General features: G+C 33.2%; 1 protein-coding gene across 1 annotated transcript in view; it reads left to right on the forward strand.

Moving 5' to 3' along the window:
• Positions 1 to 15,186, forward strand: part of LOC125062220 (alpha-mannosidase 2) — a 42,092-nt gene that overhangs the window by 1,645 nt on the left and 25,261 nt on the right. The window contains exon 2 of the mRNA XM_047667987.1: positions 228 to 360. Within this exon, the coding sequence (XP_047523943.1) occupies positions 231 to 360 (130 nt within the window). The 5' untranslated portion in view covers positions 228 to 230. The remainder of the gene's footprint in view (positions 1 to 227; positions 361 to 15,186) is intronic.

Genomic DNA, 15,186 nt, shown 5'->3' on the forward strand with positions numbered 1-15,186 from the left:
GCCAGGTATAAAAAGAAACCGTTGATGGAAGGCGAATGTCATGAAAATGGATGAAGCGAGAGAGGTAGGTCAGGACTGAAGCAAGTGGAGATCCGTAGTCTCTTACAAACGTATCCGTCCTTTCTCTTCGGAAGAAGGCGTAAATATATAAATATAATTTATTCATTACCTTACGTAGACAATTATACTATTATTTAAGTAATTAATCATTAAAAATTTGTTTATAGAACATGAGGTCCACACGGTGGCTTCGCTGTCGTCCATTCTCAACCCGTTTCTTGATCATCTCATTCTTGGCAGTAGCGTTTGCAATCTATTGCTATTATTATAACGTGACGCTGGCATCTTACCCAAAATCAAGTAAGTCTTAGTTTTTAAGTATCAAATAAAAAATATACCTAGGGTTGTAATTCGCAGGCCATTGCCGACATACGTATAGTATATAATATACTATTAGCAGCATTACATTTTCTTAGCTTACTTAGGTATACGTATAATAGTAAGTAAGATAATAACCTCGTATTTACAAGATTAGTAATGTACGTACACTGGCGGACTCATAAACTGCATCAAAGTAAAAAACGACTGTGAAATAAATATTTTAACCAAGTATGCGAACTTTGGTTAGATTGGTTCGTTAACTTTAAAACAGTGAAGGGTCGTATCCTTAAGTTTAAGTTTGTGTACTGGAAAAGACCTTAAAACTTTTTTGAAGAAAAACAGAAATTTAAAGAAAATTTGGGTTAATTAAAAAATTCGTTTTAACAATAGACATAATTATGCAAGGGTTTTTTTTATGTTTTAATAAGGTGTATTACCTCCGCGTGCCCTTATTATGTATTTTAATCGGTTTCCCATATATTTGTCAGTTATTGAAACATCTTGCGGAATATTGTCGTAGGCACATGATTTCTCGCATATACAGCTCTTTTTAAATTGTCCCAAAGATGCTCAATGAGCTTAAGATCCGGGCTGCCTGCTGGCCAATTCATTGTACGTATCCCAACCTCTTCGCAATATTGTCGAACTTGTGCAGCAGCGTGCGACCGGGCATTATCCTGCATTAAAGTAAAATTTTCGCCTATAAATCCCATGTAAGGCACCACGTGATCTTCTAAGATCTCTGTTATGTAGCGATGTGCAGTCAAACCCCCTCTACTACCGTTTTGACGGTCCATGTCTATGAACACAAGTTTTGTTCGCCCGTTCATTGATATGCCACCCCAGACCATGCACGAACCGCCTTCAAAAGGAACACGCTCCTCAATGCAACTTTGAGCATATCGCTCCCCACATTGACAATAGACTCTTCTGAGGAATACGGAGGCCCATTGCTCATCTGTCCAATTTAGATGATCACGCGCAATCTTAAGCGAGCTTGTCTGTGAGCTACAGACAACTTTGGACCATTTGCTGGTCTAAAAGGGGAGATATCCGCTTCCTTTAACCTTCTTCTTATTGTTCGTGAGCTAACGTTTACTCCACGCACTTCTTTAAGCTCTGTTTTGATGTTAACTGACGTGAGGAAATGATTTCGCAGGGAAGTTGTAATAATAAATCGCTTATCACGACCGGTGGTTGCTCGAGTTCTGCCTGTACCACGTCTCCTTTTGTAAGAACCTGTCTCCACAAACCTTCTGTATATTCTAGAAACCGTGTTTATATTTAAATTTCTACCAATCGTTCGTTTATCCTCCCGCACCAATGCTACGACTTGAGCAGTTTGTTCGGACCAAGTATCCATATTATGATTCAGAAACTCTCGATGAGTTAAAAAGCTAACCCAACAATTCTGCTGGTAACAATAATTCAATTGTCAAAAGAGTAAAAAATAAATAAGAATCAATTTTAAAAAACACGCAAATCTGATACTACTTGTAAATATTCTTTTCCCGGCTATATTCATTTGTTTTACTGCAGTTTCGAATTATCTGCCTAAAGTTCTGATGAAATAAAAATATTCATTCTCTCATTGAATGTTGATTGAACAAACTAAGTGAATTACAGTCTTTAATTTCCGCAAACAATCAATTGTAACATTTTATTTGTTTTCCAATTACTCGTTATTAAATCTGGGCATAATTGAGCTATAAATTTTCAACGAAGTTAATCATTTATTCACATATGCAGCAAAAAAAAATATCTATATATATAAAAATGAAACCCGTTTTCCGTTGTCACGACATCACATGAAAACGGCTCGACCGATTTGTCTGATTTTTTTTTGTTGTGTTTGTAATTGTCAGGAGAAGGTTCTTATAAAATAAAAAAAATGCGCGGAAAATTAGAAAATTCAAGAATACTTAACCACCATACAATGCGAACTTTTTGGTGTAACCTTATGGCGTTTGACATAACACAACATGGACAGAATGCGTGCTGCAAATATCGTCAGAGGATGTAAGAAAAATGAATATCGTTCAAAATAAATGCTTCGATCGGAGTTATTATATTGATAATATAATATGCGAGCCAGAAAAACAAACAAAGAATGTTGTATAACATAAAGCATTAGAATAATAAATACTTTGTTTCTGAAATATTTTTTAATTCATTATACCAATTTGAAATCAATATTCATAGTTAAGACAGGACAACGTCTGTCGGGTCCGCTAGTTAGATATAAAACTAATATAATTCAGCTAGGAAATGCTATTATCGTTACTTAGGAACCAAATTTATATTTACACAAAACACAGAGTATGAAGTACCGTAATTTGAAGGTTGAGTATCGCTTAACAACCAGCCTAACTTTTGTTACAGTTATAATATTGACGTGTTATATAAACACAATGTAAAGTGACCCACTAGTCGGGCTTGCAAACGTTTTATTATTATTACAATTATATTGTATAGAGGATTGACAATATGACAATAGCTGCAAACCTATAGAATATTTAAAACATCTTACTTTTGAGTAGTTTTTCACTTTAAAGCCTGTTCCCGTAGAGCGACCTTTCCTAAGGTAACTGGGAAACGTTTAAAACAATGAAATGCATCTGTGATTCAGATATACCTATATTAGGTACTTATCTATGAAATTGGCATTTTGTCGTACTGGCAACTTTGACTCCAAATTCAATTTTTTACAGCTATTTATTCGTGCATTTGATTTTCGAAAACCACGATTCGTTTCATTTGCCCGTTTTAATTTTTTTACTACCGCTACTGTCTGAACTACCTATAACATGGAAGACGTGCATAGATAGCAATGGTACATACTTTGATTAACCAAATATATACTATATAAAAAAATCCACTTTTTGTTCCTCCCATACAAAACGCCAATTTCATATGTATGTTAGAACCTAATATAAAATGTCCATGCCAAAGTTTCCTATAATGCAATCGCCTTTGGAGGCATGGTAGGGTTATTTCATGGATTAGAAAAAAAAACGCAAATTACATGTACAAAGATTACTAGATAACAGATCAAAGGTTTTTTTTCTGCGAGTATTTGCAATCAGCCCAAAGGCTAGGAGCGAATGCTTGAATGAGGGCTGTCATGTGGAGTGGCTTCCCATTGAAAGCATCTACTCATCTTCTGCCTAGAGCTACTGCCTATCTTCTAGCTCTAGAATAAGGTGACGTTTTAGTCGTCTCACATACTGTACATACTTGTATGGTGAGTTGGTGAGCCAGTTTAAAGTAAAGTAAAAAATCATTTAATTATATAGGTAACATAATGTACCCTTATGACTCGTCAGTATAGAAATATTCGTTCGTTCGGTTGTCAGATTAACCGCTCTTTGTATTTAGCCCTCAGTCTCCGGATTTCCTATTTGATAGTTCTCATTTCAAGTTGTTCGTGAACTTCGATGAACTTTCATACTTTCGATTGGTATAGAATTTATCTAATAATCATACCGGTGAAATGTTTAAAAAAATTTTTTTTTTAAATATTAATTAAAATACTCTGGACTGAAATTTGCTAGGCAACCCATATGGATTGTATTTATTGACATATTAAATAAAATATAAAATACGTTTCATTAAATAAGCATCTCGGTGAAGGTCGTTGTATATCGGGATCTTATACTATTAGGAACTAGTTATGTTGTCGCTGGAGTATATTTATGTTTGTATCACTTGCCAGGGTGCTGCTTGGGGCAGCCCCCACAGGAGGCCATATGTCGAAATGGGCTTTAGGATGACTTTTTATATCAGCAATTTGTTATATAGAGAAAGTCCCGAGTTTTTTCCTAGCATCCAGCTGTTGGCTAGTTGTATTTAGTATAGGCTGCTGTATATTATTTTACATTTTAGCTGTAGCTCCTGCTTTTTAAGTTTGATGTGGTGCCTCCACGTTCATCCTCGATCAATGTGTAAGCCAAGATATCTTACATGGCCGCTGTAAGAATACATTGGTCCAACTTTACAGGTGGGCAGTCTTCTCTTCTAAGAGTGTAGGTCACGTGTACTGACTTCGTGGCACTATCTTATATTTTCCATTTTTGGAGCCATTATAATAGTCTTGGGTCTTTATTGCTTGCTAATATAGCGGTGTCGTCTGCAAATGTTGCTGTGGTTATTCCTGGCAATGCCGGTAAGTCAGCAGTGTACAACCTTTGGTTTGTGTTCATTTGAATATTACACTACGCCGTCGAATTTTTGTAGTTCAGAATTTTAAGCCCGCTAACAAATAGTTAACATTTTTAAAATTTACACGCAGTTTTTCTTTATTTTTTACCAATTTTTGTATTGCTACGCTTGCTGACATAATATTTCTATATTATGTCAATTACAAAAGCAACTACGACCGTCACACCTTTATAATGTACAATAATTTAAGATATTAATGTCTTTAGAAATAGATTCACTCAACTAAGATTTTAGCTCAAACGACGAATGAACATTTCTAAAGACCTGAAGGTAAATAATATATCGATAAGAGATTCTCATTGTATCTACATCAAATACGCCCTAAGAAATTCATAGAAATTTAACAGATAATACATAAAATATTCAATAATATTTTACCTTAAAGAACCTTTACAATAAATAAAGATCCATTCTATTGATAAGTGAGGTATCTACTCTTTCGCCCACGTTCCAATATATAGCTCAGGATATAATCTCGTCTGGAGCATTGTCAAACATATAGAAAAATATTGTTCAATTGCTCACAGAGTGCTCTGACGTTAATCAAATTATTTTCTGCAAAGAAAACGTTTTTTAGAATAACATTTATTGTTCGCTTATTAAATATTTTTCCTACACGTTAATTGTACCACATATGCATATCATTGCAAGACTGAAGTGCGGCTTTGATTCTAATAAAAGAAAGCAAATTTTTCATTAAATGTATTAAAACAAAAGTCACTTGTATTAAGGCGATACTCAGGTTAGTTTTTAATCTAATAAAATACAGCATTTGATTTCCCAGACTAACCGATTACAATGGCATACTTATTAAATATTTTTCCTACACGTTAATTGTACCACATATGAATATCATTGCAAGACTGAAGTGCGGCTTTGTTTCTAATAAGAGATTGCAAATATTTCATTAAATGTATTAAAACAAAAGTCACTTGTATTAAGGCGATACTCGGGTTAGTTTTTAATCTAATAAAATACAGCATTTGATTTCCCAGACTAACCGATTACAATGGCATACTAATTAAATATTTTTCCTACACGTTAATTGTACCACATATGCATATCATTGCAAGACTGAAGTGCGGCTTTGTTTCTAATAAGAGATTGCAAATATTTCATTAAATGTATTAAAATAAAAGTCACTTGTATTAAGGCGATACTCTACTTAGTTTTTAATCTAGTAGAATACTCGTCTAAAGCATTTTGATTTCCCAGACTAACCGATTACAATGGCTTACCGGCTTAGCAGCTCTAGGTTTCTGTAGTCTTCTCAATGTTGGGAATTTGGTACTCACCACCGTATAATCCGATTATACTTCGATTTTCCTAAAAGCCAATCTAATAGTGGTTTGTAAACTAATGTTATTATGCTTCACGGAAATTAGGTATAACAAAACTGCTTTGTTCGAGCCTTTATCAAAATGCATTTTAATTTATTCAGGATACTTTTTTTATCTACCGGAGTAGTTTAATAAGATGTGTCAATCATAGACTCTAGGCTTTGAGAACGAATAGTTTTTCCACAATTCAGTACATGTTACAGATTAACAGATTACATATACAAGATTACAGGTGTGCAATAACGAATATTTAAAATAAATCACTTTATAAAATGAAGTCGCCCGCTGTCTGTTTGTATGTTCGCAAAGATTACTGAACAGATTTTAGTTTTATACTCTCTGAGGAAAGTTTTGGTGTATAATTAATTATGATTATATGTAAATTGCTTTAAATATCACGGTTACTTTTTATGTCGCAAAAAACCTTCCAAAAATACACGTAACGTGGGCGAAATCTAATAAATTACAATTTTGTACTTATGAGCCAACACTGCAGTTAATTTCAAATATATAAGTTTATTTCTAGTAATGTCTGTATTTGCAAATTCTCTTTAGAAATAGTTTCGTGTATAACACTGTAATATCGTAATATCAGTTTAGAAACTCTCCTGAACTCTGAACTTCTCTCGTTTGACATAAAATAATTAGTATATTAGATACAAGTTACAAGACTTTTATTAATTTACTAGCGGACCCGACAGACGTTGTCCTGTCTTAACTATGAATATTGATTTCAAATTGGTATAATGAATTAAAAAATATTTCAGAAACAAAGTATTTATTATTCTAATGCTTTATGTTATACAACATTCTTTGTTTGTTTTTCTGGCTCGCATATTATTATATTATCAATATAATAACTCCGATCGAAGCATTTATTTTGAACGATATTCATTTTTCTTACATCCTCTGACGATATTTGCAGCACGCATTCTGTCAATGTTGTGTTATGTCAAACGCCATAAGGCTATGTTCAGATGGCAAAAACTTGACGCGCGTTTTCAAATCGCGCGACTAGACATTGTGGTATTTTTATACAACTGTTCACATGAGCGCGCGTCAACGCGCGTTGACGCGCGTCAACTCGGTGCTCAGAGAAAAAGTCTCTAGACGCAGGTGATCGCGCGTTGACGCGCGCTTTGATATTATTGTAATGTCCGTTTGCTGTTCAGATGAGCACGCGCTTTCATCGCGATCGCATGTAATTTTGTTAATTTTCGTAATTATATTTTGTTCTCGCATTTAAAATGAGTGAAATTGAAGATATTGACATCGACTTACTAATCGATGAAGTAGAAAAAAGGTCAGCAAGTTGGAATATAGCAAATTTGTATAAAAAATATAATATAATTTGTATTTTTTTTCAAAATTGGATGAACCCAATGTGTACGTTTTCTTTTTCTATATTTTTCTTTATAATATAACCACAAAATAATAGCCTCTTCTACGTCCACTTCCATTTTCTACGTTCTACCGAACTAGAGTGACTGACTGAGTACTCTCGCAACGCGCGTTAGCGCTCATCATCTGAACGCTCTTCGAATTCAATCGCGCGTTGACGCGCGTTAACGCGCGTTACATGTGAACATAGCCTAAAGGTCGATTTACATCAAACGAGCGAATGCTCATTCTATCCCCACTACATCAAATTCTTCTAGTGTAAACAGGCGTAGAGCATTCTTTCGTTGTTCTTAGTGCGTTCGCAAAGATTCTATAGAATATTCTAAGAATGCTCGTTCGCTTGATGTAAACGGCGCAAGAGCGCGCGAACAGTTGCTTAGAGCGTTCTAGCGTGTTCGGACGTGCTCGCGCCACTGAGCGGTCTTTTCAAAGCGTTCTTGTGTTCTAGCGATTGTTTACGTATCTTATCGATTAAATTATGGATTAGTCTCAAGAAAAATGTTTATTAATGATAAAAGCCTACCGCAATTTCAGATGCCTGTGGGATCCGACGTATAAAAACTATAAAAATACAATTTACAAACAAGATGCTTGGCGGGAAATCGCAAAACAACTGGAATGTAATGTTGAAGAGTTAAAAAAAAAGATGGACTCGCTTCTTGCATCTTAATTTGCGACAAAATAATAAATGCAGCACTTGCAATAATGATATCGCTTTCAGAGTCAGACATAACGAAGCACTACCAATACTAACCACAGAATTGACACGAATGAGCAAAGAACATTCGATCTAGCTTTTATTTACACTAAAAGATTACGAAAGAATGCTCTTGTTCTAGCTCTAGCTCTATGTTCGTTTGATGTAAATCGATACCTCTAGCTTTCGTTTACACTAAAAGATTACGAAAGAATGCTCTTGTTCTAGCTCTAGCTCTATGTTCGTTTGATGTAAATCGACCTTAAGGTTACACCAAAAAGTTCGCATTGTATGGTGGTTAAGTATTCTTGAATTTTCTAATTTTCCGCGCAGTTTTTTATTTTTTTATTTTATAAGAACCTTCTCCTGACAATTACAAACACAACAAAAAAAAAATCAGACAAATCGGTCGAGCCGTTTTCATGTGATGTCGTGACAACGGAAAACGGGTTTAATTTTTATATATATAGATAAGTTATATAAAGACTATATATCTTTGATAGACATTGGTCGGCGCGGTTTTGTAGTGGCTACAAACAACATATATGAACACATAAATAAAGGTAGAATGTAGTTCATGAAATAATCAGTATAATTGCACACTTTCAATTTAAGTAATTTTATGTCTTTTTCTGTCAAATTGTGTTAACGATGTGATTAAAAGTGACAGATGCGTGCTTGATTTAAAACAGTCCAAATAGCCTGATTATTTTTTTTATAATTAGGGGGATAGCGTGAATTTAAGAACGTTTGTGACTATAACACATTAACTACATACAACGGCGTCACATACAGTTATGATATCAGTTCAATTGTTTATTTGGAAACACGCGTCATAGTATTTTTCGAGATTGTCCAAAGTACGCTTAAATAATTTGGTTATTTAAACATACTTTGGAGTTACATTAATCTTAAGACTTTAAAAGAGAACGAGTATGAATGAAAAAAAAAAGTGTTTCAATTAAAAACCGACAGTTTTGACCTAAACTTTTAACCGTTCATTCTGTAGAACACTTAAAAGCCACACAATTCCAACTCACCTTACGTTTTCAATTATCTAAAGTAATTTAAATAAAGACATTTAATATTTGACGTCGTAATTAAACTAAACGTGCGGAATATTGACAGTAAAATTAGTTTGAAATAAAAAAAACATAGACTAAATATGTTTAGCCGTTTTTATGCCTACGTGACGCTTGTTTGCTGTATCTTAAAAAACGACTTAACTTCCCTAAGGACACATAGGTCCGTGTGCATTCTCTGATTGTATATTGTGTGGCAAGTATCTTGTCGTCTTCTCTCATAATACTCCTTTGCTAATAGAAGAAAATCAAGCAAATACAATAAACTTATACAGGTATGGTTAGTGAGGATAGGCTGCGATAGATATACCTACACTAAGTAGCTTTTAACCTAAAATCAGCCTCGATCAATACATCAAACTCAAATTAGATTCAATATAGGAATTTATAATGCAGTTACTGTTATAGACAATTCAAAACTCTCGTTCAACGTTAAACGTAAATTAATCAATAAACATGATTATTTAAATGATCCTAATCCTTGTGATTGATTTGCTCCAGTTAAAATATTGGTGGTTGCTCTGCCTTACAAACAATTTTTATGACTCAAAACTAGGCGATTAAAATGAGTGGCGGAAAGTTTCTTGCCCGCTCTACGCCCTTGACTTGCGAACTGGTAGTCAACGTAAATTTAGAATCAATTTAACATTTTTTCTGTTGACGTCCATAAGTGTACTTGGTCACCTATATAAAGTTATTTTGAGTTTGAGTGCGAGTTTGAGTAAAGAAGACCACTAGTCTTCTAACTCGAACTAGACTAACAAATTCACGTATTTATAGAGAATTAACTTTTTAGCGGAAATACTTTGCATTTTTCAAGTTAAGGTTTACATATTAGATGGCAGGACCAAATTGAGAACCCATATTAATACATTTCCAGCACTTCAAAGGGTTTCAACGCCTGTGGTCGATTTCGCGGAACTCTTCCCCTTCACTTGCTACGGTTATCGCTATATGATTAAGAAAACTGTTCAAACATGTTCCCTTATAAATGATTTCTACCTGGGGCTTCTGTCGTTGACATGTATAGTATCGTTTATATACAATTAGTACTTTCTGAATGTGGGAAATATTAATTAAATTCGCATATAAAATACCATAGTATAGATTTTTCTAAATTATTTTACATATTGTTTGTACTGTTCTTTTTTTAACTAATTGATATTTATTGGTGAGTATTCAAAAACCGTACGTCGTTAATATAATTTCCATAGCTGTCAACAGTCTTACAAAAGTGACTAATTTAATAATTCTCAAGGTGAATACGAAATATTTAGAGAATAGAATATTATAAATTAAAACTGAAACTATAAAAAAATTGAGCTGTGTCTTATAGCTTATAAAGTTGTCAGCATTTCGCAAAACAGCGTGCATAATTGCGATGCTGTGCATGAAAAGCACCAGCTTTGGGGCACCGGTACCAGGCGCTTAATCCGTTATTAATTAGCGCAAATGCATTTATACCTTTTGAGCACAAATGGCAAACATCTTAATACTTACGAGAGTGCAGCCAATTAAAATATCTTGTTTGTCGTATACGTTTGTACGTTTGTCTTATTAGTCGATACACAGAAATCGGTTCAATAGTTTCTATGCTTGCTTGCAAGTTCTCGCTCCAGAGCGCTGTGAGTGGCTTACGGCGTAACAATACCGAGAAGTACTAATTACAAACGGACTAATCTTATTATGCTCTCTCGTTGCAGACCATCCTTGGGTATATATGAACATAAATTGGATGATTTATCTTCAGATGCACTTTGTTCGACTGAAAGACTTGAATTTTTCTTTTTATTAGCCTTTTATATACTATTAATGGATTAGAGTTACGCTATAATCAAAAGCGTGCAAAGAGTATCAAATACATTGATTAGTACTTGGACGCTTATAATCCGTTAATGTTGGATGAAATCTCTATTAGGGATTATGCTAATGCTTCTTTAATAGAATGCTATAATAATAATTTTGTTTGCTTCTAAAATTTTGTAGCCAATATACGGCCCGTAATACATAGTAGTTTTAGCAGACAAGACACTGTCATTTCGTTTTCGTGACAAATAAACCTATGCGGTTGGGCGGCGATTGACAAACAAACGGACTTGTAATTGTTGAGTACAATACTAAAACAGGTTTATGTATAACATTAAACGATAAACAAATCATTACTGTCACAATTTATATGGGTACAATAAATTTAATTAGCTTTAATGTAATAAGAAGTTGACAGGCAGATTCAAAAAAAAAATATTTTGTAAATAAGTAGAGCCTTTGTAACTCAGAAACGACGCAGTCTAATGGTAAAACTTTTTAAGAACCGTCCAGTAATTTTTAATGATAACAATTTATTTTTAAGCAGACAATCCATATGGTTATTATTATGTTACAATACTGTCGTAAATATTATATTAGTAGGTTAGCTTTAAAGTGTATTCTAACATAATATTAAAAAGGGTACATGCAGGCCATTGCAATGACAAATATAAGGCCAATCCATCCATCTCATTATTACCGCCAGTTATTAACAAATACATATACAAATATTTCCTTTATAAGGTTATATTCAAAATAAAAACTTGCGAGTGCAAGAGTAATATATTTTACACATCTTGAATACCTTGTTGAACTCAAGGTAGATGACAATTTCCTTCCTATTCAAAGTAAAATTCGTACGATTTCACGTTATTCATACACCGTACCTTTAAAGTTTTCACAATGTGTATAACAAATTTCCATTCCATACATACTCGTACGAGAGTGACGGATTTTTATACCATATAAATTGCGCTACGTAATGCTTGTACCTGCATAGAAAGTGGTTTCAATTTCACTATTAGCAGCGTTCCCCTATATGGAATCCTCTGTGATTAACCGCTTTGGTCCCTTGTGTAGAATTCGTTTCACACATATAATTATTTATTGCGTTAATAATTTATATGAAAACTTTGGTAACATAAATTTTTCATATAGATTCGAAAAATTTATTGTATACTTATGATTGTCGGTAAAAAAGTTAGTTCTAAATGTTTTTATTTTATTTCTCATTTTAAGGGCGTAGAACGGCCGAGAAGAACTGGCAATAAAGTCTCCGTCACTCACAATAGTGAACAACTTAAACTTAAAATCATTATTTTATATTAATTACTTATTAAAGATTTAAAAATAACAGGAAATTTCAAAGACGTATAATGTATGAACCGCATCATTATTAAAACTATAACATGTGCTGACTGAATTGTTCAATTTGTTTAACGAGGTTGCGAATTTAACGAATACGAAGTAGATTGCACAAAATCAGCAGCAGCATTAAAGCAGTAATAATTAATTAATTTTAGCAGGCGTATTTCATTGTAATACATTTGTATGAATCATTTATTGCAATCAAAATATTTATTAAAAAAAAATACTTTTTTTAACTTACTTGGAAAATATAAAGAATGCTTACTGAAGCATATTTTAATACAGCTGCTCAAAGGTTCTAGCATGCTTAGCATATTAGGTAGATAGACTACGCGGGACGGTTTAGGCACTGTTTTCACCGTTCCCGTATTGGCAGAAGGCGCTGTTGCTGTTTTCGTGGCTTGGAAACAACGACCAACTTAGCCGAGCTAGTCGAACTTCGGATTGGATAACGCTAAAAAAATTACCCAACAGTCTAGCGGTCATATTTTAAACTGCGTTTGTCGGAATTCGTTTGGGTCTTTTAGTCTTAGATCTTGACTTGTCTCAAGTTTTTTTGCCTCTAACTGCGATACTTATTCCTGAGAGAAAATGCTGTGTGTGAATAAGTGAAGACTTATATATCCTATTCTCGGTTACATTCGAAACACAATTTGAATAAAAGCTTATTTGCAAACATGCAACTCGATTGCATACAATATTTGCGCTCAATATTCCTTTCAAGCTCACTTCAATAGGATTTGTCTCGCTGTTGCATTCAGTATAAAAAGGTATTTATTTGAAGTTATATGAAAAGGAATATTAAGATATTAAGAGAGAACAACTTTGTTTGTTTGATTTAAGAATTGAGGGAGAGAACAGCACAAATAATATCAATTAGTAATCTCATAGGATTTTTTTATAGACGGGCAGCATACAGTTCTATATGTATGTGACAACGCTTCTTATGGAAACCTACATCAGAGCAGTAAATTCGTTGGCGGCCTTTTCTCCCGAAATTCCTAGCACTCAATAACGTTTTAGAAATTCGTTTACATGTATTTATATACTATAAATGATTCACTGAAAATCTAAAAGTGGTTTTGTAAACATTTTTCGAATCTCTTTTGAAGTAAGAATTTTTGAAACTTTTACTCATATTTTATTTTCTTAAGTAGCCTAAGCTAAACTAACACGTACTATTATAAAAAATTCAGAATAAAACAAATGAAATAGTTGTTATATTTACTCTTTACACTATTTACTATTTGAAAAATTGGAAGCCTTTTGTGATTTTCCGCCAATAGATACATATTGTTAAGTCAATACATAGTTCCACAAAGCAATTATAAAACCACATTTATTTAAAAACTCTTATCAATAATTATTCTTGAAATTCCGCACAACATATTAAAAAAGAAGATTTTAAGCTGTACATAATATTTCACAGAATTTTACAACGTACAAAAGATTTTAATTATTTTGTCTCCTGAATTATTATTAATACCAAAAAGCAGGTATTTATTATGCACATGTATACAAACATTTGGGACATTTTATTACATGTTAAATATCTACTGAATTTCAATATTAATTACCGTCGTATTTGAAATGCTATTCATTTACATTTTCACCTGATAATTACCCTCGTTTTGCCAAGGCCGCAATTTATATTATCTGCAAAAAAATGATCGATTTTTACTGGTAAATGCAAAATTCACAATATTACATTACATTTTTCCTTTGTTCCCAATATCATTGCTTAGTCATCGAACTTAGAAGTAAACTATATATAAATTATAAATCTTTATTCGTTTGTTACATAAGCAATTAAGGAAAATATGCAATCATTTTATTAATCACCTTTATAAATATTCAGAGACCAATGTTATATTTACGTTAACGTTGACAATATTCAGTTTCAGAATTCTTATAGTGTATAAAGTAAAAAAAATCGTTATGTCTTACCTATAATATCGCTATCGTTGAAATCGTTGAAGAAATCTCTCTCTATTGTGGGCTAGGCCAGCTGCAACTTTTGACCGTTTTTTGGTAACAATTGAACTCTTGTTTGTAGGGCCTAGATGCACATTAATAAATAACAATAATAATCCAGTTGCTCTACAATCCTTGGTCTTGGCCTCAGACTGCATCCGTTCCTTTGATAATTTGTATTTCATAGATCAGCCTTCAGCCTGACACATGTAGTCAATTTTTGTGATATGGATGTGCCGAATTCGCATTTATATGGCCAACTTACTATATTGGGCTGTGCGTAATTAAAAACGACATATATAAACGATGCCTCTTCCTCTCTTCGTCGCCCTTGCTCCGAGACCTCATAATTGGTTAATTGCGTATAATTGCAATTCCCACTATTATCAACTGTTCAAGCAAATTTGTGTTACCGATGTTTGATAAAATTAGTTTGTTGATTATTTTATTTTCATCGGTAATAAAACTGATGTGAAAATGCCTAAGCATTTTTACTGAAAAAGCGGTAACTGGATAGTTGATTCGCTTGATGGTTTGAAATATGTTTGTGTTCACAACTCAAATTTGAAATATGATATTCGATTACACATTCATAGTTTTTAATATTAAAATACTTTAAAAAGTACTTGTGAATTTTAAATACATATAAATAATAATTACTAAAAAGTAATATACTACAATAATGAAAAAAATGGTTCATGTATGATATATGTAGGCCTCATTTCCTTTGTGAGAAAATCACCAGCCTTGTAGCCCCGCTACTATCCACCAAGCAACTACTAAATAAATTAAATCTTTAATCAGAAGTACAGTTGAAGTGCACGTCAAGGCCTAGACAGTTGCTACTCCAAGTGTACAATATCGATTTTATTATTTTAGAATTTGTTGCCATCGTCCCTGACATAGAAATCAGTTG

Source organism: Pieris napi, chromosome Z, assembly GCF_905475465.1.
Source record: "Pieris napi chromosome Z, ilPieNapi1.2, whole genome shotgun sequence".
Classification (NCBI taxonomy): Eukaryota; Metazoa; Arthropoda; class Insecta; order Lepidoptera; family Pieridae; genus Pieris; species Pieris napi.